Here is a 26,538-nt window from a genome sequence, read left to right as displayed (position 1 = left end):
AGGGATGTGAGCTGGGGGAGGGCGGCCCCGCCGGGGGCCTCCCGCTGTCTCCATGTCCTCTTCATGCTCCCTGGGGCCCCAGCTCCGCTCCGCGGCCGGCTCCCCCATCCCCACGGGTCTGTACTGGAGCCTCGGTGAGGAACAAAGCGGCCGTTTGTTGGGCTCCCCTCCTGCCTGGGAGGCTGTGCTCGGACCACGGCATTCCTGGGGTGGACGGTCAGCCAGGGCGGCTGCAGCGAACGCCACTGCCCCTCGAGGCCGCACTTTAGGGCAGCGCAGGGCCCCGGGGCTTGTACCCACCCTAAGCTCAGAGCAGAGGCATCAGAAATAAAGTCAAGCTCAAGAAAAGCTGGTTCTTAGAGGAAGGGCTAGAACCAGACGGAGACGGCCCTCACCAGACAGACCAGGCTGCCTCCCTGCACATCCGCTGACCCCCTGCCCGGCCTGCGAGCTGTGGCCGGCGGCAGGCTTCGGGGCCGTGGGGCCGTGTGGACAGAGCCGGGTGGGAGGAAGTAGAGGCACTCGGAGGCGCAGGTGCGGGGCAGGGGTGCGGCTGCCTGGCCCCGCCTGTCTGCGCCCACCCAGCTCCTGAGAAAACAGTCATGTGGCATTTGTTTTTATTAGAAAAGCCCGTTTGGTCAGCGTCCCTAACCCGGAACAGACGGGGCAGCCTCGGGGAGTCCCACGCCTCTCGCTTCATCTTCTGCCCTCTTCTGGGAGGGGAGGGCAGATGGGGTGGTGTCGGGCAGGCCCCGAGCACCCCGGACAAGGTCACACCGCCGGCCACGCCCCACAGCGCCCCAGTGGTGCACCAGAGGGCCCTCCAGGGCCCAGGCTGCTGCCGAAGGCGGTCCTGCTCCGATGGCTTCAGGAGGGGACCCGGAGGCTCTTGCTGACCCCCAGGCCCTGGCCTCTGGCTGAGGGAGGGAGGGTCCAGGGGACGGTGGCCCAGGCTGGGGGGTGCGTCCGAGGTGCCATCTGGATTCTGGGGAGCACCTGGGTTCCCCGCGGAGGGGCGGCGGCGCCCGCTCAGCTCTTCCTGGCCTTGGGAGTGTCGTACTTCCTCTTGCTGGAGTACCACAGCAGGAGCGGGACCCCGATGGACGGGAGGGTCATGACCCCGAAGGCCGCCCAGTCCAGCTGCGGAAACAAGGAGGCGTCGCTCAGAAGTCTGGGGTGGGCGCGGGGGAAGGGCCTGATGAGAAAGCACACCCCCCACCCCAGCTGGGAGCCGACCTCTGACCACCCAGGGGAGACACCTCTGAAGACCCACGTGCCCCACAGGCTGTGAAGCCGGAGCCTCCCTGAGGCCGCCCAGGCCAAGGAGCAGCTCCGCTCCCAGAGCCTGAGGGGCTGCCAGGTCCTGCCCCAAGGGCCGAGCCCCCCGGGACCTGACCCCACTGCTACCCCAACCCCGATTCCTCGGCCCCTGGGCGGCCCTCCAGCCTCGCTGCACGGCACCCGTTTCCCCCGCTCCTAGGAGGCTCGTCCTCCCCGACTCCCTCTCTGGCTGGTTAAACGTCACCTCAGCAACCCCCCCGACCGACCAGGCCAGACGCGGCTGCCGCACGCTTGCGTGCGACCTTTGCCACAGCACCGTCTCCCCACCAGCCTGTTCTCAGGTCCTCAACGGAGGGGACACGGTCCTGGTCGCCACGGTCCCCAGAGCGAAGCAGAGACCTGAGCAGGTAAGTAGGAACTCCATCATCACTCCCCGAACGAAGGAATCCGTGCATCTCCTCACTCGGTACCTCGGGCGAATCTTTAAAAGGTCCCCTCCCAGACCAGAGACCAGCGAAGTCCGCACCTGACCCTCCGGGGCTCACAGCTCTGGACCCGAGCTGTCCCTTTAACTCTCACAGCAGGCCCGGGAAGCCAAGGCGGGCCGCACTCAAGGCCGAGCAGAGAAAAAGGCCAGGTTCCCGGTCCTGGTGATCGTGACCTCATCCCTAAAGCCTCTAATCGTGGTTAAAGCCGGGTATCTGATGGCCGAGCCGGACACCAAGACACACGGGAAGAACCAGCCAATTACACAGCTCTTCCGGGAGGCAGGAGGCCCCACCACCAAAAGGGTTTCTTATCCTGGGGGCGCAGCTTACAAAATGGGGCGAGAATCTCCGATCGAACTCCCGCTGAGCCAGGATCCCTCCCTGCCCAGGTGCGCTGGTGAAGCCGACCTGGAAGAGAGGAGAGAGGGCATCAGGGCCAGCCCCCACCTTCCCCTGCCCAGGAGGGCAGCGCAGCCAGCCTGGCTCTGAGCTCCAGGAGAGACAACGCTCGTGCACTCGGCGGAGGTGCTGGATCTCAGGAGGAGCACGGGGAGGAGGCCGCTGCGAGCCACGAGGCCTGTAAGACACTCGACGGGCGTTTGCTCAGCCAGGTGGGCCGGGGCCGCGGCTGAAATTCAAACCGAATCCTGTCTCCGCCTCGGACTCCGGGAAGCCTCGCTCACTACCACGGGCCCCTCGGCAAGGCCAAGGGTGTGGCATGTGACCGGCCCTCGGCAATCGTGTTCTTGTTTGAGTGGGAAGATTCTTCCCAAATGACAGAAGGATCCTGAACAGCATCGAGCCCGCCCAGACGTAGAGAGCGGGGCCGGGGCCGGGGCCGGCTGGCGCCCTGCCCTGCCAACGGCTGTTCTCAAGTGGACAGAGGGCATTTCAGACCCTGCTCCCCAGCCTATGCCATCAGGCCGGCTCGAGTAAACTCTCACACTAATTCAAAGAACAGGAAAAACAAAGCGAAGTGCCAGCTGAGCCTTCGATCTTGTCCTGTACTGGACGCTGGTTCTGAACGCGGCGATGACGGGAGATGGGAGACCGTGGCCGTGACGACAACCACGTGGGCCCCGCGGTTTGTCAGAGAGCGCGCTGAGGGACGGGGGACCGTCCATTTCCTGCCACGCCTCGCTCGCCTCTGGCCCCGCCTACACTCGCCAAGGAGCCTCCGGCCCAGCTGTGGGGTCCTGTCAGGGGCCTCTGTGAATTCACGACCTGCGCCTTTCGAGGCCTGGGACGGCGTCTCAACCTTCGTAGCCCTCCCTAGAGTCCGGCACGCCACGGGGGCTCGAGATGCCTGTCAACCTTTCCATCGATCGGCCGACTGATTGTTACCCACCGTGCTGCTGTGACACATGGGAAACAGAAATCTACGATAAAGTCCCTGGCTTCGAGGGGAGGCGGGGGCGGCACAGACCTACACGTAAGAGACGACGAGCTACTGAAGACGGTAAGTGATCAAACGTCCAAGGGGCAAACGCCGTGAGAGCTGCGGGAGTTCAGACGCATCGATGAGCGTTTACGGAAAGAATGAGGCACGAGCGACAGGAATTCCAAGAGCAGGAGGCAGGGGCCGCAGCTTGAAGCCGGGCCTGAGAGGCTTCGGGTAAAGCGGAGGGCAGAGCGCTTCAGACACGGGCCCCGGGCAAGGCGGGAGGCCCAGCGCCGACGGGGGCGGGAGTGCAGGAGGGGCCCGGGCCAGGGGGACGCGGCCTCTGGAGCGGCACAGAGCGGCTGGGCCACTGGAGGGTGCGTGGCCCCGGAGCGGTGAGCGGGGCGTTCTCAGCGCGGGGCCGGCTCGGAAACGGAGGAGGCAGGCAGAGGAGACAGCCCGACGCGGTGCAGGAGAGCCGGAGGGCCGGGATGACAGGGAGCTGGGCAGGCCCGGGGCAGAGCACCAGGGCTGCCGGCTTCGGCAACTTTCTGCGTTTCCAGAGGCAGGCAGCTCTGAGCCCCACCAGCTAAGGGTCTGAGCCACTCACCACAACGGGGCCATCCTCCTGGGCCAGGTAAGTGACAGTCGCCGATGTGAAATTGAAGTACCCAGCCTTGAGGGGGCGCAGGACCACCGTGTGGGAGACGTTGCTGGCCCTGCCCCAGAGTTAAGGAGGGAAACACGCAGCTGACCATGCGACTGCCTTTCGCTGTGGACTAAACGCGCCGTTCACGGAAAGAGGCCCACACACGCGGCGCTGCCACGCCTGCCATGCTCGGCGAGCATCACACACACGGAGCTCTGGCAGGCCCAGAGTGTGCGACGTGCCATGGTGTCTCTCAAGCCGAGTCTTAAGGGCTCTGTGACGTACTTGGTATCGAGGTTTTTGAAGCAAACTTGCAAAGCAATATGTTATGGATGAGAAATGAGTCGTTTACACTCAGAAAACCTTTCATGGGCTATAACTGAAGGAAGTTCTTGAAAATACAAAATAAACACAAAAACTAAGAAATATGAGAACACTTAACCCTCATCAGAAAACGAGAAAAAAGAAAAAAAAAAAAAAAAAACGCTAATTCACAACACTCCGGAAACCGACAGATGGGAACGAGGCGGGTCTCCCGACCGCGCCCCGGGCCCTCCACGCCAGAGTCCAAAGCAGGTTCCTGTAGACGCACCTTCCACTTCTCGGCCCGGCCACGAACGTCATCGGAGCGTCTACACCTTCCCAGGAGGGCAGGTTCTAGGGCCTTGTAACTTGAACTTCGGGAACCTCCCTCCGTCCTCGGGTCTACCCTAAGTCACGCCCACACAACTGTCCCAGTCTCCCCTGCCCCGTCTCCTGCAGAGGGGATGGGAGAATGGCCACGCACACCTGGACTGTCTGCGGTGACCCCGCTGCTCTGCCGGCAACGTTCCGCCCCCCGCCAGCCTAGGTCACCCAGCGTCGAGAGGATACGGGGCGATCCGGTCCCATTTGACGTTCAGCATTCCGGAGACAATGCCAAAGTCCTCCGGGGGGAAGGAGTCATCGGACAGTTCCACGTCCAACGCCGCACTGGGAAACGGAGGCGACAAAAAGGGTAAAAAGTCATGGCTGCGGCATGAGCGCGATGGGCAGTCAAATCCGCCTGCCTGGCCTAAAAATTCAGAACCACAAGAGGCAGGTGCGGGTCACACGGTCGAGCGGGTCTGCTGCCCGGAAGAACCCGGGTCATTGGCTCAGAAGCGCCAAAATACTCAGGTATCTGCAAAGGAATGGACCCAAATGCACCCTTGCCCCATTTCAACGTGTGTGTGTGTGTGTGTGCACGCGCGTGTGTAAGAAGGGCAAGAGGAGCAAGACACATATGGAAGAGAAAATTAAAGCAGCAACAAAAATACACAGAGGCCAAGGAAATAAAGGACACTGAAGCTTTAGACCAGACGTGATGGAGGGTCACAGGTGGTCCGCCTGCTCCTCTCCCTCTCCCTGTCTCCCCACAGTCCCTGCTTCCTCCCCACTCGGAACCTCCTCTGCCAACTCCAACCCGTGGAGGGAGGTCCTTGCCGCTGAGGAAAGCGTGTCCTCCGCGTCCAAAATCAGGACCGGCAGCACAAGCGTCCACTCGTGACACTTGTTGCCGGAGGCACCGGGAAGATAAATCGCCACGGGTCAGTGTCCCCAGTGGGGAACCCTAAGAAGCTGAGCGGGCTGCCGCCTGCCTACCTGGAGCCCACGTTGTAGATGTTATACTGCAAGGTCAGGTCGCGGCCCTCCACCGCGTATCTGTTTAGCAGCGATTTGGAGGCCAAGAGCCTGGCCCCTTCCTCTGCCCGAGTGACAGTGAGCAGCGCCAACACCGCGAACGCCAGCAGCTTCATCTGTGCAGAGAAGAGCGGAGTGCGCAGTCGACCCGAGCACGCAAAGTCACCAGAACCTTCCCGACAGCCCACCCCGGTGGTCTAGTGAAGCTCTTTGTCCTTATTTGAGCAGCGGCCCCTTGCGCAGCGCCGTCTGGAAGCCACCGGGGACCCCGTCGCGAGACCCGCGGCCCCCTCCCCCGTTCTCCGCCCTTCAAGCCCTTGGAAAACGGGTCCCAGCACCTGCATATCCGCTGCCCTCCTTCTGCCAGGGGCGCGGGGTGCTCCCCTACTGATGGGGTCTTCCGAGACCACACCACGTGGCCGGAACAGGGCTCTCCTGGAGATGCCCGATTGCGGCCGCGCTCGGACCTGCAGCAGCGCCCCGCTTTCCTCCCCGCAGGGGGCCCCCTCGGCTGCGGCTCCCGCTGCCCGCTCGTCCTCCGTGCAGCGCCCCTAGGGTCCCGCGCGCGCTCGCGGGGGTCCCCTCTGCGCCCCGGTAGCCCGCCCTGAACCCTCCCCGAGACCCCAGCCGCTCAGCCCTCCGTGGCTCCCACAGGGCTCGGTCGGCGCCGCCACCCCGCCCCCCGCTTGATCGCACGGCCTCACGCGGCGCGCCCTGTCCCCGCCGCCCCGACCTGACCCTCCCCGCTGGGCGCCGCGCGACACGCGACTCTCCCCGCGCCCCCAGCACCCCTAAAGCCCCGGACTCACGGCGCTCCTCTGCAGCGCCTAGCCTGGGCCGCCAAGACCGGAAGGGAGCGTCAGCGCCCGAAGGAGCGGAAGCGAGTGCTGGCCGGAAACCCGGTGCCTTCTGGGGCGTGTAGTTCCGGGCCGCGCGCCGCCCGCCCTCCGCGCGGCGCCTGGGCCGCGCCTGGCGGTGCGTCCTGTCCCCGCTTCTTGTCCTGCCCTCCTCTTCGGTGGCTTTTCAGGCGGGCTGGCCCTTACAGGGTGTGACCAGCACCTGGTCAGATGCTCTGCGGAGCTGCCACACCTAGAGATTGGGTCACCGCTCTAGAATGTCGCGCGTACTGTCGAACCAGGAGTTAGAGGAAAGCCACTTCTCCCAGGGTTGTCAGCATTCTTTCTCTCGCCAGGCGAGACGCTTCGTCATCCCCTACACCCAGTAAGTCACCAAGCCCTGAGCTCTATTTAGAAGCCCTCTGAGGCGCCAAAGAGGTTGAGTCCTCCATGCCGCTGTGACCGCCACGGGCCATCCCTGTTACTGGGAGCCCTTTGCACCGCGGGGGTCGCCCCATCTCAGGTCTCACCCTGCACTTTTCACCCAACTATCAAATTCCCCCAAACAGGACTGGGACAGTGACCTTAGGCAGTCCTGAAAGCAGGTCCCAGTTCTGTCGCTTACTGCTTAGGGAACCCGAGACGAGTGCTAGCTCTGTGAAGCCCGGGGTCCCAGATCCTTAAAACGAGAGAACGGTAATCCTCTCCAGATGTTGGAGGGTCACAGAAGGCAGGGGTCCCCCAAACCCCCACCCCGCCGCACAGCAGGAGGGAGCCGTGGGTCAGCCAGCGAAGCTTCCTCTGTGTCTGACGCCGCTCCCCAGCGCTGGCGTCACCGCCGCAGCTCCGCCTCGGATCGTCAGGCATCAGGTGCTCACAGGAGCACCGGTCCCGGTGCCGCCAAGGCTGGGGACCGCTGCGCGAAGGCAGCGTGTGTGAAACTCTCGCCCTGCTGCCCAGCACGGGCAAGGGCTTCGTGGGTGGTGGCGGTCGATGTTCCTGCGCCTCCAGCGGAGCGTCCGCCATTCCGTCTGCATTTATCCAGCACCCGCTTTGTGCCTGGCACTGTTTCGGGAGCTGAGGATACGGCGATGGGCAGGACAGGTGAGGCTTCTGCTTCCCTGGGGGCTCGTGCTCTTCGAGAATAACACTCATCACCTGAATTTGTTTTAGGGTCTCCCTCCATGGCCCACATCCCAGATGAGAGTTCCCTGAGGACAGCTCGTTCGTTTTCCACTGCCCGGCCCAGCATCACACCTGAGCACACAGGAGGTCCTCCAGGTGTGAATAACAACTGCGCACACACCTCCAGTCTGCTCTTCAGCCCTGTGTGCGTGGCTTCCGGAAATGCCTGTTCCTTATGCAGACACCCCCCCCCCAATCCCGTCCGCCGCCCTCCGGGGCCTGGTCTGGTCTCCTGTCCCCCAGGAAGCCTTGCTCGGCTTCGCCAGGCCGCACCTCTCCTCTACAGCCCCTCGGTTTAGCATGTTCTTTTCTGAGGCGGAATCAGCCTCAGTGACTGCTTCTTCTGGTGTGCCCTTACCCAAATGCCGCACGCGAGATGCCAGGCACGCAGGGGGACCCCAGGAAACCCCCGCTGGCGGCAGGAGTTCCCATTCCTCTCCAAAGCATCGTTTCCTGTGGCGTTTCCTCCAGGACTGGGAAGTACGGGCATTCTCGTTTCTCAAAGTCAGGCCCAGCGGCACCCGAAAGGCATGTGTGTTCAGCACACGCACAGTCCAGACTCCCTGCAAGACAGCGGGCCGGGTTCGGAGGAGGGAGGCTGCGCCGGGACCTTGCCCCTTCATGTGTTGACCCCTTTCCTGCCTCCGCCCCATCCATCTGAGTCCCTTGTTCATTCATTGATACATTAAGCATTCATTTTTTGAGTGCCCGTTAAGTGTCAAGCACTGTGAGTCGCTGAGGTTGGCCCCTGTCCTCAGGGAGTTCTGAATCTAGTAATAGGGGTGAAAGGTACTCGGGACTATGATGAAAAGACCAAGGGGGTGTCAGGCGCGCCTCAAAAACGAAACAAAACCGAAGCGACATTCGGTGGCTTCCCATTGTCAGTGGGACTCGCCGCAATTTGTTCATCTGACAGTCGGGGCCTTTTACTGTCATCCCTTGTGACGGCAGAACTTGGCTGCTGCCTTCGCCATCGGAGTCGGAGGGGGAGGGAGGGGGGAGGGGGGAGACGGCGCGGACAGTGCCGGGGCTCCGCGCAGCCGCCAAGGGGCCCTTCGGACAATCTCGGACGGAGCGGGCGGCGTCGCGGGTGGCGGTCCACGTCCGCTTCCGCCTCAGTTTCTCTCCAGCTCGTGTGGGTTCCACGGCGGGATCTGACTGCACCTCCCCGTCCCGGCGCCCTGTGCGGCTTTGTCCCATTTTCAGAGTTTGACCACAGTGTCTCTTCTGAGGCCCAGTCTTCTGTTTGCCCTAATGGAGTTGGCGGAGGAAGTCGCGCACGTCCAGCCTCTTCTTGCTGAAAGATGAAGAGGGACGCATGCACGTGGATGTGCGCGCGGGCGCCTGCGCCTGAACCCTCCCACATCCCTCCCAGGAGCCCTCCTCCAACCCCTGGGCCTAGGACCCCACCCTCCTGTTGCTGTGACAACCACTTCTGTGAGGACATGGGGACTAGAGTTTGTGGAGAGGGAGGGCGGGGCCACGCCAGAGTCTCCCTGCATTAGGGATCTCAGAACTTTGTGAAAATGATGAAGCAAGAGAATGTGTCTTTATCTTCCACTGTCAAAGTAAGAGGGCGGACGGGACTCAGGCAGGAGCAGCAGGGCAGCCGTCCTGTTCTGCTCCTCACTGGCCCCTCCTTCTGCTCCCCCTTAGGAGACCAAAGAAGCTTGGGGAGTCTCAGACGCAGAAGGGTCCTCCCTTAACGTCCTCAGTGCTTCCTCGACGTCCATCTGTAGCCTCACCGATGACCCGGGCTACCAAGAGAGCCAGGAACTGACCAACGTGAGTACCGGCTGCACACCACGCCCTGCCCTGGGGTGTCTGTCGCCCCCTTGCTCCTGCACGTGCAGCATCTCAGCCCACCGACCTCCCCCAGGCAATCTTCCGTGTCTTCTGCACATCCTTCCAGACACCTTTACTAAACAGCGTTCAAATTTACCGCTTCCAGAAAATAAATAGCAGCAATCACAGCAATCACAGCGTCCACTAGTGACTTACCGCGTGCCCCTCTACAAGAATTTATCACTCATTTAAACCTCTTAACGGCCCTAAGAAGTAGACGCTATTGTTAACCCCATTTTTCAGATGAAGAAACGGAGGCACAGGCAAGTGAAATGACTCCCCCGAGATCATCCGAGCGGGAGGCAGACGGGCCGTGGCCCGAGCTGCTTGCCTGACTCGCGAGCTCACGCACAGAGCGCGCGAGCCCAGTCAGCTGCCACGTTTCTACTAGTCGCCCGTGGTATTCTTTCGACGTTCGTATGCCATTGAGCACACTCGATGTATAAACTCTGTGTTTATTCGGGGGAGGGTTGAAATGCTTCCCACGTATTTTGTCACTGAGCTGTAATTGACACTCAATAAAGTGCCCGTGTTTACAGTGTACAGTTTGACGTTTTGACGTATGTGTGCTCTCGTGAAACCATCGCCACGATCAAGAGAAGAAACATATCTATCACCCCCAAACGCGAACAACCAGGATTCCTAGAACAGATAAGTTAGAGGGCTATTATCTGCCTGCTAAAATGAGTCTTTATTTAGCCAGCGAACTTGCATTAAGATCCTTTCAAAGTAATGAACTGTCTTCTAAGGCATTTAGAATATGCCCGTGTGTCCTGTGCTTTGTAACTCCTTAGTGACTTTGAGTGAACGTCTGCTTCCAGCCGGGCAGTCTCCTGTTGTCTGGGCTGCCCACTCTGGGTGCTGGCTGTGGGCGGTGGCTCTGATCGTGGTCCTCTGCCTCGCTGCCCCGCCCAGACGCGAAGCCCCACGTGTAATGGGTTGGGTTGGTGGAGAGCGCGCTTCATTCTCTGCTCTGGATTCCCCAAGGAAGAAGATGCCAGCCTCACGCAGTCCAAGAGGCAGAAGCAGACCAAGACGGCCACTGTCCGGATGAGACGTCAAGGGAAGGAGGGAGACCAGGACAAGGAGGAGGAGGAGGACGAGGCAGAGGCACCCCGGACCCCTTTGCCGTCTCCTCGGAGGCGGAAGCAACATCCGCCCTCCAGGACCTGCCCACCCAGGAGGCCGGGGGAGCACCGCAGCACCTCTGAAAGCAGCTTGAGCGTGCTCACCCCCAACACGCAGTCATCCCACTGGAGCCTGGCCCTGTTCTGTCAGTACTTGTGTAGCTGCTGCCATCGGAGGCAGAATTCGGTGGAGGAAAACAAGGCAGCGGACCCCCTAGGAAGGAGGGACCCAGATAAGAAGGGCCCCGTCACAGGCCCCATCACTGAGCAAGGGGCCTCTAGGGGAACCCTGAACTGAGCTCTGGGCAGAAGCAAGAACCGAGAGCGTGATCGTTCGGCTTGTAAATAAAGCAAATTTTATTTCTGTGGATGGCATGTGTGAGCCTGATGATTCCAGGTTATTCTGTGATTGGTGTTTGGTACAGCTGGCCTGGGGACCACCTACCTCAGGCCCTGTGAGTGCTGCTCCCAGCCCCTGGGGGCCCCGGGCCCCTGCTCAGCCTCAGTGCCCCACCTCCTTTCAGAGGAGACAGTGGACCTGGGGCCTCCCGGGTGTGGCCTCGGGGCTTCGAGTGGATGTGCCGAGGGTCCCGAGGCCAGCGTGTAGATTGGGCCGTCCTGTAGTCTCCCATGTGGCCTCTGTGTGCAGGACCTACAGGCCTTGCTGTTGGACTTTTATTCTATTGATCCAGCCTTGTGATCTCTGACTTTTAGTTGAAGTATTTAATCCATTTACACTTAGTAAGATTAGTCATATGTTACGGTCTAAATCTGCCATATCATGTGCACTTTCTATTTCTTGTCTATTCCGTTTCATTTTGTCTTATGATATTTGAAACATGATCACCATACTTTGGAGGTCTAGGTGTACGCTGCATTTCTCCAGATTTCTGGAGCTTGCTAGCAACCCGCGACCATCTTACTCCATGTCCGAGGCTTGTGGCTTTCTGGAGCGCCGAGTGGTGGGAGGCTTGGCTGCACCCCCAGCCCACCCTCGGGGGTGCCAGCACCACCCCCCACCCCCGCGCTGGATCTTCACTGGCGTCCCTGTCTTCAGCCGTCTGCAGATTCCACCTTGCTCCTCTGGCTCCCTGTCTGTCCTCCAAGGCCCTCAAAACCCTCAGCAACCTTATGCCAGCCGGCGAAAGCCCCCAGGTCGAAGGCGGCCTTTCGGGTCTGCTTCCCACACTGGGTTCCCAGCCAATCTTGGCCCGTCGAGGCTTTACAGATTTTTTTCTTTTTTAAATGTCACCCAGCTTTTAAAATTCCTAGTGAGAGTATTGGTCTGAAACATCCGGTCTACCACAGTCAGACGTGGAAGCTCTGGCTTACGGTTTATTCACGGCACTGAACTCTGGTCTGTAACCTCACCGCACAAAGGATGAGGCCTCGCAGACCTGGGAAGAGCTCCCCAAGTTCGCAGTCGGTGGAACAGCCAGGTGCAGCCTCGGGCCAAGGCCAGGAACCACCTCACTCCACCCGCACACGCCCTGGACGCAGGGTCGGTTCTGTTCTAGGATTTTCACCTGAGCAGGGGAGGGCAGCCGCGTCAAAAGCTCGGGCCGGGAGCGAGGGCCTGGCCGCCTCCCCGCTGACCAGTGGGCTGGGGTGGGGAACCTGCTCTCATGGACCGGGGGTGTGAACGGAAGCGTGCAACCCTTCCTCCTCGTTCCCGAGTCGTGGGTCCCAGATATCCGCAGAACCAGAGACCCCTTAACCTTTGCTTTTCTTAACACCTGTGCTAACCGAGCCCAACTTTACATTCCTCCAGACCCACCTTATAAGAACCCTCTAGGACCAGCTGCATCCTCCGCAAATGACGCAAACACCGAGGCTCTGCTGCAACAAAGACCACACCATTTATTTACAAAGGCCAGGGCGATCCCGAAGGAGGGAGGGAGGGCGGGTGGCCACGCAGACGTCCTCTCTGGATGGCCTGGGACCCGACCCCACTTGGAGAAAATCCTGTCTCTTGTGCCTCCCTGTTCCCAGCCATGGGTCCTGCCAGCAGCCGCGCTAAGTAGCAGAGAGGTGAGGTGAGCCTCGCCCGGGCTCCAGCACAGCAACACCCAGGCCAAGGGCGTCACTGCCCGCCCCCCCGCCGTCCTTCCTCACACGGAGCTTCCCAGCCCGGAGGGAAACAGGGAAGACCTCGAAGGCCAGGGGCTCTGGAGGGGAGACCCCCCCCCCACCGTCCCCCGAAGGCAGCGAGTGTAAGGGTGCTGGGCGCAGGGCAGGGGCCCCGGTCCCGGCTCCCCTGCCCTGGACGGGCCCCTCCGCCCGCTTGTCTGTGGGGGGGGGACGCGCTGAGCCGGAATCAGCAAAGAGCCCCACCTCCCACTTAACACACACGTGTGTGCACCCCAACACACACACACACGCCGCCTCGCCTGCGGACACAGACCTCAGTCAGTCCATTTGTGTCTTTGGAGGGGGGCTCGGACGGCTGGCACCCGGGACACAGGTCCATGGGACCGTGTCAGGGTGTGAGAATGACAGAGCCGCCAGGACCCCGTGGGCCCCGCGTGTGGGCCCGTCAAGCCCCTTGCACTCCCGTTCCATCAGCATCTGACCCGTCCCCGGGCCCGAGCCGGGGCCGTGCCCCCTGAGAGCGGTCAGTGCCTTTGTCCCCCCGACTGGCAGCCTGAACCCCCAAGCCTCTGCGAGGCTGTCCCGGCCACCCCCGCTGTTGCCGGGCTGGTCTGCGGCTCGCTCACGCCTTGTCCAGCGGGCTGCGTCCCGTGTCCCGCTTCAGACAGGGAGGACAGGCGTCCGCCTCCCCTGGAGAAGGGCTGGACGGAGCGAGCAGACTAGGGCGTGAGGAGACTGTGGCCTGCTCCGCCTGCCCCCCCTCCAGGCTCGGAATTCTAGCAGTGGAGGCGGGAGGGCGTGGGGGGCAGAGCCGGGGTTACCGGAAGCGGCCCGCAGACGAGGCCCTGGAGGTACAGAGGGGAGAACGTGTCCCGGCCGGCCTGTCGGTCCTTCGGCTGCACCTGCCACCGAGAAGTCCCAGGGCTGGGTGCACGTGGGGCCGAGAGCGAAACCGCGAAGGCCATTTACACAGTTCCTCCCCAGCAGGGCCGGGGGAGAAGGCTCTGTGCGAAGGGGGCTGGGGGCCGAGGGTGGAGGCGGAAGGGACCAGGAGCTGCAGGGGGAGGGGCCCACGGGCCGAGGGCCGGAATCTGGGGAGGGGAGGAGGCAGGAGGCTCGGGCCGGGGGGCTAGGACAGCTGAGAGCCCAGGAGTCTCTCGATGGCCGCGTTGATGTCCCCTCCCGTGGCGATGAGCGCCTGCAGGTTGGCCTCGCGGTTGACGAAGCCCATGGCGTTGAGCTGCTGCAGCTGCTGCTGGAACCTCACTTCCGGCGTCTGCACCTGCGGGCACAGGCCTGGTGAGGCGGGACGGGCGCGCCCCCGGGGCCCCCGGAAGCTGGGCGCTTGCAACGAAGAGAGACGACCGGAAGGTCTCGAACATCCTCAGAGTCAACCAGCGGGGCAGGGAGGGCCAAAGAGGACCGAGGAGCCTGGGCCCCCAGTCATCAATCACAGTGTGATCAGGAGGCAGCGCTGTCTTTCTTAAAATTTCAAAACGACAGGTCTCGATCGGCCTACTTCCTGTTTTCCATCGAGAGTCTGAAGGTGTTGACAGACACTCCAAAAGCAAAGGGTCGGTCAGGGCATCCTAACGGCACCCCCAAACTCCTCCCGGCCACTGGCACACATGCAGCCAGACGGGAGGCCAGAGGAGAGCCCGGAAAAGGAGGAAGTGTTCCATTTTAACGGGTCAACAAACACGCTAGTTACAAAACAGAAGGCCTTTCACCTTTGACACTCCCACAAACGTTTCCTGGGTGTCTGCCCAAGGGATGTTGTCAAGGCACTAGCTTGGACCATGAACAGAACTGAGAGGGGAAGGTAGCCCAGCCACAACTGGCCGCCCGGCCGCTGACAGGAGGGTCGCGGGGGCCCCCGACCTGCAGCACGAAAGCCCTGTCTGGCCCCGTGCCGCTTCTCAGCCCTGGGCACGGATTCCAAGCCGGGCTGGCCCTTGGCGACCGCTCGGTCCAGCCCGTGCACCCTGACGCGTCTGTTGAAGGCTCTTCCCGTACGCGTCGCGGAGGCCAGAAAAAGGTGAGGGGCTCACCAGGGGTCGCTGCCTGCTCCTTCCCCAGACCCCAGGCCTTGACTCCGTGGCCTGGGGCTCTCGTCCCACCCCCTCTCCTCCCAGAACCCCTCTCTCTAGTCTCAGAGATGGAGAATCCCTGAGCTAAGTGAAGGTGGTTTAAGCGTGGTTAAAGTTCGCTCCGCAGCCTTGTTCGAATCTTGGCTCTGCTACTTAGTAGCTCTGTGACTGAGAGAGCCACCTAACTGCCCTGGGCTTCCGTATTCCCTTGTGAAAGAAATTATAACAGCGTCCTCGCAGGGCTGCCTGAGGAGTGAATACATGAGCTCCTCCAGGGCAGGGACCTGGGACAGGCCCAACAGGCGGGACTCGCTGTCCCATCTCTGCCCTATAGCTGTGAGGGAAGGTCGGCAACTCGCCCGAGGCCGGAACAGGAGTGGCGGGCGGGGTCCAGAGCCAGGCTAGGCCGAGCCCCACACCAGGATGGACGCAGTGGCCAGGCGCAGGCCCCGCTGCCCACGCACCTGTGAGTTTCCGCTTCCTGCCAAGAGCTGGATCATCTGTTGCATGAGCTGCTGCTGCTGCGCACTGGACGCCCCAGCTGGAGAAGGTGCGGCCGGCGGGGCCGGCGAGGAAGCGGGGGCCTCGGGCGCGGACCCCGTGCTGCCGCCTGCCGCGGGTGCGGGCGTCCGGGCCATCCCGAAGGAGCCGAGGCTGCAGGCAGAGACCGAGAGGTGGGGACGCGGCGGAGAGGGGCAGAGGGAGGGGCCGAGAGGAGGGGGAGGAGGAGCCGGGGCCTCGCTGCCCGCCTGCGCGCACCCTCACCTGGGCACCAGCCCGGGGGCCTCGGTCTGCAGGGTCTGCAGCCCCTGCTGGATCTGCAGCAGCGCCTGCATGGCACGGGGGTTGGTGAGGACGGAGAGCGACTCCGGGTTCTGCATCTGCCGGGAAACGCGCGGAGGGAGGTGATGCGGCCGGCGGGGCTCTGGGGCCGCCCGCAGCCCCACGCCTGGGCTTCCGGCCCGCCCTCCGCGCCCCCCACTCACCTGCTGCAGGAAGACGGGGAGCTGCAGGCGGAGCTGCTCCTGCAGCTGAGGGTTCCCCGCGAAGAGCGGCACGTTCACCATCATCTGCCAGGGGGAAGGTGGTCGGGAGGCCCCCACGGCCGCCGCCTGCCCCGCATCCCACCACCGCGGGGAACGTGGCCAGCTTTCCAAGGACCCCAAAGCACCCAGGAGGCCTCGGGGGGACAGTGAGAGGACGGGGAGCTATACTCCGGGCAGCAGGGCCCTGGGTCTGGCGAGGACGAGCGACCACGCCAGGTGCAGAGCGCTCTGTGCGCTTCCCGCCAGGTCTCCGCGGAACCGCGGCTGCCACGGGCTCGCGGGCGAGGAAGCGGGAGCTCACACGTGGCAGCGCTCCAGCCCCAGGCCCAACCTCTGCCCCCGGCGCCCCGGCCCGTACCTGGGCAGCGAAGTCGGGGTTCTGGGCGAGCGCCTGCAGCATGCTGCGCATGTAGGGGGCAGAGGTCACGCTCTGCATCAGCTGCGGGTTCTCTGACACCTGCTGGAGCAGCGCCTGCATTTCCGGGCTGTTGAACATCCCTGAGGTCGGGGGAGAGAGAACAGAACAGAAAGGGGTCCCGAGGGAAGCCGGTGCGGCACTCAGTCCCGCGGACTTCGCACGCCCGCCCGTGGTTACGAGGCTCAGCGGGGCAGCGGAACAGGCTCCCAGGGGCCAGGGCGCGGTCCCGCCTCTCCTGACTCCAAGGTCACCTGCCCCCACCCCCGCCCCGGCGGCCCCTCTCCCATCCACCCTAAGGACAAGCCAGCGGGACACTGGGTCTGACTCAGGCCCTCTGGACTCCTGCCACGAGCCCAGCGTCAAAGTCGGAGCGGTCCTCAGTAAAGACGCTGATTTTCAGACTTGTCTCTGCAGCTGGACCCTCAAACCGAACCTCGCGGAGAAGCCCAGCAGGTGGACGGCCAGGCCGGAGCTGGGGCAGCCTGGAGCCTCTCCCCGCAGGCCCCCCCCCCCCCCGTCCTCCCCTGTCCTGTGGATGGCCCCGGCCCCCGGGACTCAGGGGCACTATCCTGAGAGCATGGATCAGCTCAAGTCCCTTATCTTATAAGTAAGGGGACTGAAGGACATAGAGGGGGTGCGGCTTTCCCAATCGAGATGTCCCCGGGGGTCAGAGAAATCAGACATCGACCGGACACCCCCAGGGTCCGACGCAGTCGGAGCTCAGGTAAATGGGGCCCCCCAGGGTGCACAGTGCATGCATGACCCACGCTTCTGCACAGGGTGGTCCCACACAGCCCCTCCCCGGGTCCACGTTGACCCCTCCCGCCCCCGCCCCCGTCTGACCACTCAGGGAAGAGCCCCGGAGGCGGGGCCTGCTCTGTCCACGACTCAGATCCCGTCCAGCAACCTGGGCGAGCGCCGCCCTCACCCTCCGAGGGGGGCGCCGCGGCCCCGGGCTGCAGGGCCCCCCTGAGGCTTCCATCTAGTGTCACCCGTCTTCAGTACTCTGGAGCAGGGGGGCCTTGCCCTGGGGACCCCACCGAGCTCCCTGCACCCCAGGACGTACCTGACCCCAGGCTGGCCGCGTTGATCCCAAAGGGGTTCGAGACGCTCGGGTGCACCTGGCTGGGCGCCGGTCCTCCGGGGCCTTCCCCACCAGACGCAGGGGCCTGGGAGGTGGGGGGCGACGGGCTCCAGGGGTTCGGGAGGGGCTCTCGGTTCTCCGTCCGCAGAGGCTGGGAGGATGAGCTGTCCGAGTTCCCGGCCAGGGAGAAGGGGTTGTTGCCAAACTGGAGGAGGGAAGGCGGGGACCAGGGACTCACACCTTGGAGCGCATCAGAATCAGCTGCAGGGCCTGTTACAAGCCTTTCAAACCCTTTTCCTTTTTTTTTTTTTTAACTAAGTGAATGCGCTGCTGAGAAACATTTTTAATAAACTACTTCAAAAAAGTTTAAAATAAATACATTTCTTCGAAAACTCCCTACAAGCAGTTTCTAAAACGTGAAAAAAGAGCGGCGTCGAGAATAACCAAGGTGCCGCTGAAGGAGGGAGGGGGGTTCGCGCCGTGGGACACCCAGACCTAAGACAGCGTGGCACCACAGGGGGCGGGGCGGACGGACGGGGACGGAGGGGGCGGGGCCGAGGGGGCGGGGCCGAGGGGAGCCGGGAGAGGCGCACACAGCCCTGCAGGCGTAGTGGAGGCGGGGTGGACGAGGCCCCCCGCGACGCCGCCCCAGGCCGTGCACTGTGAGAACCGTCTCCGAGCCAGAGCCCTCACGGGGGCTGCGGGGGGAACAGGGGCCTGGGGTGCGGAACCGCCCTGGACGCCCCGCCCTGGCCCCACCTGCTCGCGGGCGGCGCTGAACATGGGCTCCTGGATGTCGGTGTACATGCGGCGCAGGGCGCTGTAGCCGCCCGGGATGCTCTCCAGGTTGCTGAGGGCGCGGTCCTGGTTCCGCACCATCTCCTGCATCATGGCCGGGTTCCGCGCCAGCTCCACCGTCTGCGGGGAAGGACGCACAGCGGTGGGCCCTGGGGCCAGGGCGGCAGGGCCCGAGGATGGGCCTGCCTCAGGACACTCAGGGTCGGCCCTCCAGTGACGGGGAATAGGGCGGCAGGACTCTCTTCCTGCGCTGCCATCGAAGCTCCACCCCTGTCCCCCTGGGGCCATGGGCTGGGGGGGCTCTGCCTAGCGAGGTGCAGTGATCCCGGAAGGGGTTAGGGCCGCAGCTCCCCTCCCTCGGGTTCAGGGGGACCACGGAGGTGTCGGGGAGCCCAAGGAAACAGCAAGAATGGTTCTGAGAAACGGGAGGAAGCAAAAGAGAAAATCAACATCTGCTGAGCACCTACTATGTGCAGGCACCGAGCTAAGAAATTACAGAATTCAAGTTGTCTCACGCCCACAGTGACCGCCCACAGTGACAGTCCCAGGTAGGTACTTCCGTCCCTATTTTGCAGATGACAAAATGGGCTCAGAGACTCACTGCCTGGGGACACACAGCTGGCCAGTGGTTTCAAGGCCAGGTTAGTCTGTCTCGCCAAGGCCATCCTGTGCTTCCTGGTGAGTGACATGTCAGAGAGGCACAGGGTTCAAGCTGGGACCCGCTCTAACCCCACCCCAGGGTCTCCGGCCTGACTAAGCCTGAGACACGGGACGGGGCTTTCTCTTCGGAGGCAAAGGCTCCCTCAGTCAGGGGCGGTCTGAGTCCCTGTCCACGGGACAGGGAAAATGAGCACGGCGACTTGGGGTGCCTTCCCTGTCCCTCTCCCACATCCGCGCTGGCCTCGTCTCAGACCCCCGTGTGTCTGAGACAGGACTCCGCGACCACCCGGGAAGTGTTCACCGAGTGCACGCTCTCTGCCAGACACTGCTCCGGACACGACGGGACACCGCGAGCCTTTGCCCGCACGGAACGCGTCTTCCGCGGAGTTAAGGGCGGCCAAAGGTTTGCAGCGTCCGCGGCCAATGCACACCTGCCTCCCTTGGGTCTCCCTCCCCCACGGGGCCCTGCCCAGCCACAGTGCCCTTGGCGCCCTCCTGTCTGCGGTCCCCGACCTTTGCACTCGCTGCCCCTCAGGCCCCAGACGCTCATCCCCTTTCCTTCCTCTGGTTCCCTCTTCCTCCTCGGGTCTCAGCTTGGTGGCACTTCCACGAGGAGGCGTCCTCGGAGCGCCAGGGTAGGGTCAGGACCTGCCTGCTCCCCCCGCCATGCTTCCAGGAACCCACGTGACTATCCCCGCCCCACGCTTCCAGAGGACCACGCGGCTGTCTCCGTGACAATGCTCACGCACCGCGCCACGACCGTCCGCGTACTCGTCCCCCTTCCCTCCGAGACCAGCAGTTCCCGGAAAGCTGGGCCCATGTCTTTGAGTCACTGTCCCCCCAGCGTGCAAACATGGCTGCGAGCGAAGGTGTGAAGGACCCGAAGCAGGACGGGGCGGGCACGGCCGGCGGCAGGGGCCCCTCGCGCCCCCGCCCAGACGTCTCACGCACCTGCCTCATGAGCTCGGGGTTGTTGAGCATGTGGCTGATCTCGGGGTTCCGCTCCATCAGCTGCTGCATCTGCGGGTTGGCCATGATCATGTGGCGCATGAGGTCGGGGTTCGACATCATGTCCTGCACCAGCGGGTTCTCCATGATCTGCGACAGCATCTCGGGGTTGGACATCAGCTGCCGCTGCATCTGCTGCTGCAGCTCCATGAAGTTGGCGGAGCCGAGGCCCAGGCTGCCCAGGCCGAGGATGCCCCCGAAGCCGGCTGAGGGAAGGGGCACGCGGCACCGTCACAGGCTGCCGCCGGGGCCCCTCCCGCGCCTGGCCAGGGCCACCGAGTGCGGGTCTCCAGGATGGCCCCCCTCTGCCTCCCCCTTTTCTGGTCGCCCTGCAGCCCCAGTCCCGACCCGCTGCTGGCCGAGACGTCAGCCTGCTAGACTGAGCCCTCCTGGGCGGCAGAGGCTGGGAGGCGGGGACCGTGCTGGGCAGAGGACGACCACTGATGGCCTGTCGGATGCGTAAGTCATTATCCCCCAACTGGCTCCTGCTGGACCCGCTTTTGCCCCTGACTCCAAGGTCCTCACCCACGGCCCCTCACACCCCCAGCTCCGTTTCTCCCACTTTCGACAACTGGCCACGCTCCCTCCTCTGGGAAGCCCCGCGGCCTACTTTCCTCCTCTGCTTGGCTTAAGCGCCCATGTCCAGGGGTCCCCATCCCCATGAGACTGTGGGCGGGATCATGTTTCTCTCTCCTCGTGGCTCTCCCCCAACCCCCAGCCCCAAACGAAACAGCGCCCTCCTCCCTAAAGGCTTACAGAGGATGGATGTGGCAGCGCTGGGAGGGCCCTCCCCAGCCCCTGGGGAGGGGCCCCCCCCACTGCTCCTCCGGCTCCCACTGCCGGCCTCCGAGGCGGCGCTGCCCGAGGTGGAGGGCTGGGCGGGGGTGGCGGGCGAGGCAGGCGTGGTGGAGGGCGCTGAGGCGGGGTCTGGAGTGGAGGGGGAAGAAGCAGAGGCAGCAGCTGGATCTTGAGCCCTGGAGACAGAGAAGGAAAATCCCCGTGGACGTGACCACAGGAAGAGGAAAGACAACCGTTTCCTGTCCCCGCATCCCCTCGAACCCGGCCCGTGTGCTAAGCAACCCCGAGGCTGGGGTGGGGTGATGCCGGGGTGGTCAGCAGGTCAGACGGGGGAGGGAGGGCGGGCGTCCCAGGCGCAGGAAGGCAGGATCCCTTCCCCTGCCAGTGAGATCGCAGGCCTGCCTGGCCACGGACCCAGAGCCCTCTTCCTGGGCCCTGGCGGAGGCGCCCCCAGGCCCTGCTGAGTGACGGGTGAGAACGGCTGACGGAGACAAGCGGTCCCGTCGCGGGCTGGACCTGCTCCTCCCCTGAGCTCACTTCTGAGGGGTCTTGATGACCAGATGGACGGTGAGCCCATCTTTGATCCCGTGCTGGTTCAGCGTGTCCCCGTCCTTGAGGATCTTGCCGGCGAAGATCAGGACCAGCTGATCCTGCTGGGCCTTAAACCTCCGAGAGATTTCCTCCTTGAACTGTGCGGAGAAGCAGAGGTCACTGTGGCGGCGGCCCAGGCCCTCCCCCCAGCGACCCTGGCTTCTTCGGGAGTCTCCACACTTTCGCGTGGGACGTCCTCTCTGCAGACTCAACCCCATCCCCCGGCTGCAACAGGCAGCTCCTTTCTCCTCCAAGGAAATGGACCAGTGAGAGGCTCTCCTCTCAAGTCTGCTCCGGGGTCTCCTGCCGGACCCAGGAAGGCCCGCTGCCACCCGCCCCTCCCTCTTCAGCCCTCTGCCCAGTTCCCTGCCGGGTACCGCCTGGCAGCACTCCATTTCAGCTCCTCCAGCTGCCTGGGCCTGTCTCCCCCAGCCTGCTGGTAACAACGCAACGCAAAGACCCCAGGTATTTATGACGGCACTCACTGCTCATGAGTTAGGAGTGTAGTCTCACGAGACACACATTAATTGTTCTCTCCATTTTAAAGATGAGGAGCTACAGATCAGAGCCCGTGGGTAACTTGCCCATGACGGTGGACTCAGGTCTCAATACCCAAGGCCCGCTCTCAACCGAACACACTGCCTCTTACTTAGAGCAGATTTCAAATCCAGCTTTGCAGGGAAAAGGATCCAAATTCTGGAATATCGTCATTTTATAAGGGTGGGGGGCAGTGATGGCATTGTAGGCTGGCTAGGGGAGAGTTAGACTCGCAAATCGGTGCCCCTAAACCAAACCGAGCGACAGCGCGGTGCTAAAGCAAAGGTAGCTTCAGACGCCTCCCCTCCAACCAGATGGCCTATCTTAAGCCCCGCCTCTGTGAAATTCTGGGGCGGCCACGAACACAGGCAACATTCCCTCATTCGGGAGGCTTTTATTGAGCACCTAGTGCACACTGGAACCCTGGAGGAGCTGAGAACCGGAAGTGACCACCTGGATTTGGAAGAGCAGGGTCTGGGCAGGAGAGCCTCCCGCCACCGTCCGGCAGCAGAGGGCGCGGGGTCCTCCCAGGCGCCCCACCGCCCGCTCTCTAGGCTCAGCACCTGGCCGGGCCCCCAGTCTGCCTCGAACGTCGACAAGGAACCCTGGCGCGCGCTCCCCTCAGACCCAGGGTCCTTCCCTGCGCAAGGTGTCCCTCCCCACTCTCCACCACGCCCCCAGTCCAGGCCACAAGGCAAACCCCGGCCTCCCTTCCCCAGCACGAGCCACGCTCCCCCACATTCCCCTCGCCGGACGTCCCCTGCCGCCTCTCCTGCCCTCCCGCTCCCCGGAGCGTCTGCTGGGCCCCCGCCCTCCGCTCCCAGGCCCTCGCTCACGCCCGGCCGGCCCGAGCCCCCCCGCCCGCCCCGGGAACCCCTCCTCCGCGCCCCCACGCACGCACTACCTCTTTGACCGAGGCGCGATCGCAGATCACGATCTCCTCCTTGTCCTTGGGGGTCTTGACGGTGACCCGAATGGGGGGCCTCGTCTCGGCCCCGCTCGGCTCCGCCATGCCGCCGCCGCCGCCACCCGGCCGCCCGCCAGCCCGCTCCGGCTCCTCCTCCTCCTCCTCCCCGCCCGCCCCGCCGGCCCGGCTCGGCTCGGCTCGGCTCCGGCGCCTCCAACACTCCCCTCCCCTCCCTTCCCCTAGGCTTCACCGCCCCCTCCGGACCAGCCGCAGCCACAGCGCCCCGGGCGGACTGGGGGGGCCACTGCAGCGGGGTCCGCCCAGGGCCGAGCCCCGGGTCGCGCAGCCGGGTCTGGGCCCCTGGGGGGCTCGGGGCGGGGCGGGGCGTGCCCCTCACTGCGCGGGCGCGGGGCGAGCTCCCGCCGGAGCCCTCGGCCCATCCCAGCGGGCCCGAGCCGTGCCGAGGTCCACTCCGGCTCAAAGCGGCCCCTGCCCCCTCCGCGGGTCACTCCCGCTCCGGGACAAAGGACTCTGTGTCGCCGCCTTATCTGCGTTCCGGGCGATAGCTGGTCTTTCTCGGGAAGCCCAACTCCTTCCCAGGCTGGGGCTCCTTCCGACGGGAGGTTAGGTTCTCCCCTTCTGGACGTCCACCCAAAATCTCACCTCTAAGATGGATTGCGCTGCCCTGAAGGTCGCGGCCTGAATAAACTCAATATATTAAGTGCTGTCCCAGAGACCTGAGTTTTGCCTGCGTGGCCATCCCTGGCCTTGGTTTCCTCGATACTTACAAGCGCTTAATCTCACAGCATTGTGTATAAATAATGTATAACATTGCTTTGAAAAGTAACCAAAAGTGCGCCTAACAAATACAGGGTTTTGTTTTTTTTTTAATTACTGAATCGTAGATGGTCAAACGGACATGATGACTTTTCTCTCCCCGAGGGGGTTAAATGTCCTTCCACTACCGCCACTGTCTTTTTACTCCCGCTTTTTTCCCCCATAACCGCGTGGTCCCAGCGGAAAGGCTAACTATAGTTCCCAGAATGCCTTGCGAGGGTTCAAGGAACTACAATTCCCAGTGCTTCCTGCGGTGGGGCGGGGTTGAGGCAGAATCGCAAAGCTGGCCCGGGAAAACTACAACTCCCAGGGTGCTCCGGGGGCAGCTGCACTACCGGGAGCTGGCGGAGGCTCGCAGGAGGCAACCCCGAGGTCTGGGTTCAAAAGCCCAGGGTCAGGAGCCGCAGGCATGCTGCGTCCCAAGGCTTTGACCCAGGTGCTAAGCCAGGCCAACACTGGAGGCGTCCAGAGCACCCTGTGAGTGCGGACCGAGGACCCGCGCGGGGAGCACCGGAGCAGGGCCGCGCGGCGCCATCCCAGGGAGGGGTGGGGAAGGTCTCCGGGAAGGGAGGAGGCGGCACAGTGGGCAACCGCCTTGGAAGGCCCTTCTAGAAAAGGGACCAGACGTGTTGGATGCGGAGGGCACGTTCCAGGACACACTCAGCCCGGACCCTTGCTATCTAGAAGCGCCAGTGATGGGAGCTGGGATGGGAACCCAGGCCTCTTACTCCCCATCCTGAGCAAGTCTCTCTCCCTCCCGGTGCCTCTCCCGGTGCCTCGGCAGGCTGCTGAATAACGAGGGGTCTCTGCTGGCCTACTCCGGTTACGGGGATACAGACGCCCGGGTCACCGCGGCCATCGCCAGCAACATCTGGGCCGCGTACGACCGGAATGGGAACCAGGCTTTTAATGAAGACAATCTCAAATTCATCCTCATGGACTGCATGGTATGGAGAGGGGAGCTACTTCCTCTGTCCCCTCCAGGCGATCCCCAGGGGGCACCAGGACCTAGTCCTTGATGGTTGGAGGGGCAGGATTTCTGGAAGATTGCTAAGAATTGGCCCTCAGCAGCATTTATAATAGGCAGACCCCTATGTATCAGGTGATGGTGAGGCAGGCGCCCGGACCGGGGCGTCTGCCTGGGGTTCTGGTCACAGCCAGCGGCTTAACACCTGTGGAAGCTGGGGTACGTTACTGAACCTCTCTGAGCTTCCTTACCTCAGCTCAGAGGTGGAAACGATAATCCCCCCCCCCACACACACACACACCCCTCGAAGGGTTGTTGTGAAGATCAAATGAACGTGTAGGTATAAACTGTAGAGTGACATGCACACAGAGTGCTGTCATCCCAGATTCACTGACTCACAGAATCACGACAGAGTCTCCAGACCCTTGTCTGATGCCTTCAGTCTCCTGAGAAGGGAGAAGAAGTCAGAAAGGGGAAATGGCCGTTAGGCTGCAAATGTGTCAGAAACAGACACTGTCACAGTCACTTTTGCATCTGTCTAGTCAACAGGTATTTAGGTCCCTGGAGTGTCCTCAGGACTGAGGGGAGAGTGGCAAACAGGACAGATAAAAACTGCAGCCCTAATGAAGCTTACAGCCGAATTACCTATGTCTTCAAGTAAATAAAATGTGAATGTCTTGTAAATAGTAAATATGTTTTATAGAATGAGTAAAATAGATATGTAAGTTGAAGAATAGTTCATCAGATAATGAAAATGCTATGGAGAAAAATTAAACAAGGAAGTGAGATAGGGTAGGGCCTGTGTGGAAAAGGTCACATTTCATCATAGATTTGAAGGAAGTCGGCAAGTCATGTGGCCGGCAGGGGGCAAACAGTCTTGAGGGCCAGAACAGCAAGTGCAAAGGCCCCGCGGCAGGATGGCGCCGCATCGAGGATTGGTTGGAGTGGCATGAGGATGGGGGAGCTCATGGGTGAGGCCAGAGAGGCAGGGGGTGCAGACCTGGTTCCTGGCATGCCATGGGTGTTGAACCAAAGTGAACAGGCCCCCTAGAGAAGTGTTCCCACTGTAACTCAGCTGCTCCCTCTTCCTCAGCCCCTGCGCACCCAGCCATGCATTTCAGTTCAGCCGCTGAGTCCTGCTGGGTGCCTCGCCTAGAGCTGGTGCCATAGGGCAGGAGCCTTCCTGTGTGCGACCACGACCTAGCCATGAGATCGCATCGAAGTCAGAGCTCAGTGCACGGTGCCCCCACTAAAGCAAGCTCCGTGAAACAGCACCTCCCTGCGTGCAAGGCCCTCCGTTTTTCCTTTCCCTTTTCTTTTAACGCTGATTGACTTTCTTAATTGATCTCCTAACCCTGGGGTCAGACTTGCAGTTCGGAAAACAGCGTGGGAAGCGGAGAAGTAGAAGTGGGCTCACTGCTCTCCAGTCCCCTGCAGTGTTGCCCATTCGGATGGCCCTTGCCAGGCACGGAAGTCCTTCCCATGTGCTAGCACCCTTGCCAGCCGGGGTGACTGGAGGTCACAGAGGGAGAAACCGAGTCTCTGGGAGATGGAGTTTTCCCGGGTCACTCAGTTAGCAGGTGGCTGTGCTGAGGCAGGACCCCCCAGCCAAAGCTCCTGCCATGCCCAGGGTGTAGAAAGAAGGTACTGTGTGTCTCAAGAGGAGCCCCTGGGAAAAGAGGGGGCCCAGGGTGCCCAGCAGAACACCACACCCCGTGATGTCACCCCACCAGGAGGGCCGTGTGGCCATCACTCGGGTGGCCAACCTGCTGCTGTGCATGTATGCCAAGGAGACCGTCGGCTTCGGGATGCTCAAGGCCAAGGTGTGCACGTGCCCTGCCCTCCTCCGCCCCGGCCCGGCCCTCATGCTCCAGCCCTGTGTCCACGCCCATCCCCACCGCCTTCCTCGGTCCCCGTGGTGCCCCGTCCGTCCGTGTCTGGGGCGGGGGAGCTGGGTGCTCAGCCTTGGATGTCGACTGGATTTGGGACCCCTCACGGCAGGCCAGGTGTGGGACTGGTTTCCCCTCCCCCTCTTGCAGGCCCAGGCCTTGGTGCAGTACCTGGAGGAGCCCCTCACCCAAGTGGCAGCATCTTGACAGGCATCGCCGGACGCTGGGGCCGGGCCGGAGAGATGCCCTTCGGAGGGGCAGGGCCCCCTGGGGAGCCCTTCTAAGACTGTGGGGGGAGGGTGGGACTTTGTTTTTTTCCAAGAATAAATTTCGGTCCTGTTGCGTCTGGGTTGCTGTCTTGGC

General features: G+C 62.9%; 4 protein-coding genes across 9 annotated transcripts; 2 read left to right on the top strand and 2 right to left on the bottom strand.

Moving 5' to 3' along the window:
* Positions 1–600: 600 nt before the first annotated feature.
* SSR2 (signal sequence receptor subunit 2) lies at positions 601–6,402 on the bottom strand. The gene is made up of 6 exons (XM_016166308.2): positions 6,271–6,402; positions 5,423–5,577; positions 4,673–4,771; positions 3,761–3,869; positions 2,100–2,177; positions 601–1,140 (listed from the first exon to the last, which is right to left on the bottom strand). Exons 2-6 carry the CDS (start codon positions 5,575–5,577, stop codon positions 1,030–1,032), a joined length of 552 nt encoding a protein of 183 aa, XP_016021794.2. The 5' UTR covers positions 6,271–6,402; the 3' UTR covers positions 601–1,029.
* A 2-nt stretch (positions 6,403–6,404) lies between these two features.
* On the top strand, positions 6,405–10,829 carry LOC107521449. 6 transcript variants are annotated; one of them, XR_004955204.1, is made up of 4 exons: positions 6,405–6,682; positions 7,471–8,919; positions 9,139–9,267; positions 9,571–9,860. XR_004955204.1 is itself a non-coding variant. In XM_036234812.1 (4 exons), the coding sequence occupies exons 2-4, from the start codon at positions 7,291–7,293 to the stop codon at positions 10,750–10,752; spliced, it is 678 nt and encodes a 225-aa protein (XP_036090705.1). In that variant the 5' UTR covers positions 6,405–6,682; positions 7,008–7,290; the 3' UTR covers positions 10,753–10,829. The 6 variants fall into 6 exon arrangements, 2 of the variants coding, with proteins under 2 accessions (XP_036090705.1, XP_036090706.1); XM_036234812.1 differs by lacking the exons at positions 7,471–8,919; positions 9,571–9,860 and adding exons at positions 7,008–7,401; positions 10,315–10,829; XR_004955205.1 differs by lacking the exon at positions 6,405–6,682 and adding an exon at positions 7,286–7,401 and having other exon boundaries at positions 7,471–7,578.
* A 2,712-nt stretch (positions 10,830–13,541) lies between these two features.
* UBQLN4 (ubiquilin 4) lies at positions 13,542–22,698 on the bottom strand. Its single transcript, XM_016166287.2, has 11 exons — positions 22,480–22,698; positions 20,985–21,136; positions 20,406–20,623; positions 19,593–19,855; positions 17,943–18,101; positions 17,166–17,388; positions 16,040–16,179; positions 15,622–15,705; positions 15,401–15,516; positions 15,100–15,289; positions 13,542–13,827 (listed from the first exon to the last, which is right to left on the bottom strand). Exons 1-11 carry the CDS (start codon positions 22,585–22,587, stop codon positions 13,675–13,677), a joined length of 1,806 nt encoding a protein of 601 aa, XP_016021773.1. The 5' UTR covers positions 22,588–22,698; the 3' UTR covers positions 13,542–13,674.
* A 932-nt stretch (positions 22,699–23,630) lies between these two features.
* On the top strand, positions 23,631–26,517 carry LAMTOR2 (late endosomal/lysosomal adaptor, MAPK and MTOR activator 2). The gene is made up of 4 exons (XM_016166311.2): positions 23,631–23,796; positions 24,104–24,266; positions 26,020–26,109; positions 26,326–26,517. Exons 1-4 carry the CDS (start codon positions 23,729–23,731, stop codon positions 26,380–26,382), a joined length of 378 nt encoding a protein of 125 aa, XP_016021797.1. The 5' UTR covers positions 23,631–23,728; the 3' UTR covers positions 26,383–26,517.
* Positions 26,518–26,538: the final 21 nt, after the last annotated feature.

The sequence above is a fragment of the Rousettus aegyptiacus genome, unplaced genomic scaffold, assembly GCF_014176215.1.
Source record: "Rousettus aegyptiacus isolate mRouAeg1 unplaced genomic scaffold, mRouAeg1.p scaffold_m13_p_17, whole genome shotgun sequence".
In the NCBI taxonomy this organism is placed as follows: domain Eukaryota; kingdom Metazoa; phylum Chordata; class Mammalia; order Chiroptera; family Pteropodidae; genus Rousettus; species Rousettus aegyptiacus.
Note: the sequence above shows the minus strand (reverse complement) of the source record. Positions and strands in the feature narration are given on the sequence as shown.

Excerpts from the sequence above, each read along its gene's own strand:
- SSR2 (XM_016166308.2), bottom strand. The coding sequence starts at position 5,577 with ATGAAGCTGCTGGCGTTCGCGGTGTTGGCGCTGCTCACTGTCACTCGG. Across the intron at positions 3,870-4,672 it reads AAATGGGACCGGATCGCCCC|GGCCAGCAACGTCTCCCACA; the intron begins GTATCCTCTCGA and ends ACTCTGGGGCAG. Across the intron at positions 1,141-2,099 it reads GGAGATTCTCGCCCCATTTT|CTGGACTGGGCGGCCTTCGG; the intron begins GTAAGCTGCGCC and ends TTGTTTCCGCAG.
- LOC107521449 (XM_036234812.1), top strand. The coding sequence starts at position 7,291 with ATGTTCCTGCGCCTCCAGCGGAGCGTCCGCCATTCCGTCTGCATTTAT. Across the intron at positions 7,402-9,138 it reads TACGGCGATGGGCAGGACAG|GAGACCAAAGAAGCTTGGGG; the intron begins GTGAGGCTTCTG and ends GCTCCCCCTTAG. Across the intron at positions 9,268-10,314 it reads AGAGCCAGGAACTGACCAAC|GAAGAAGATGCCAGCCTCAC; the intron begins GTGAGTACCGGC and ends GGATTCCCCAAG.
- UBQLN4 (XM_016166287.2), bottom strand. The coding sequence starts at position 22,587 with ATGGCGGAGCCGAGCGGGGCCGAGACGAGGCCCCCCATTCGGGTCACC. Across the intron at positions 15,706-16,039 it reads ACCCCGACTTCGCTGCCCAG|ATGATGGTGAACGTGCCGCT; the intron begins GTACGGGCCGGG and ends TCCCCCTGGCAG. Across the intron at positions 13,828-15,099 it reads CAGGAAGCGGAAACTCACAG|GTGCAGACGCCGGAAGTGAG; the intron begins GTGCGTGGGCAG and ends CTGTGCCCGCAG.
- LAMTOR2 (XM_016166311.2), top strand. The coding sequence starts at position 23,729 with ATGCTGCGTCCCAAGGCTTTGACCCAGGTGCTAAGCCAGGCCAACACT. Across the intron at positions 23,797-24,103 it reads GGAGGCGTCCAGAGCACCCT|GCTGCTGAATAACGAGGGGT; the intron begins GTGAGTGCGGAC and ends GTGCCTCGGCAG. Across the intron at positions 26,110-26,325 it reads TCGGGATGCTCAAGGCCAAG|GCCCAGGCCTTGGTGCAGTA; the intron begins GTGTGCACGTGC and ends CCCCTCTTGCAG.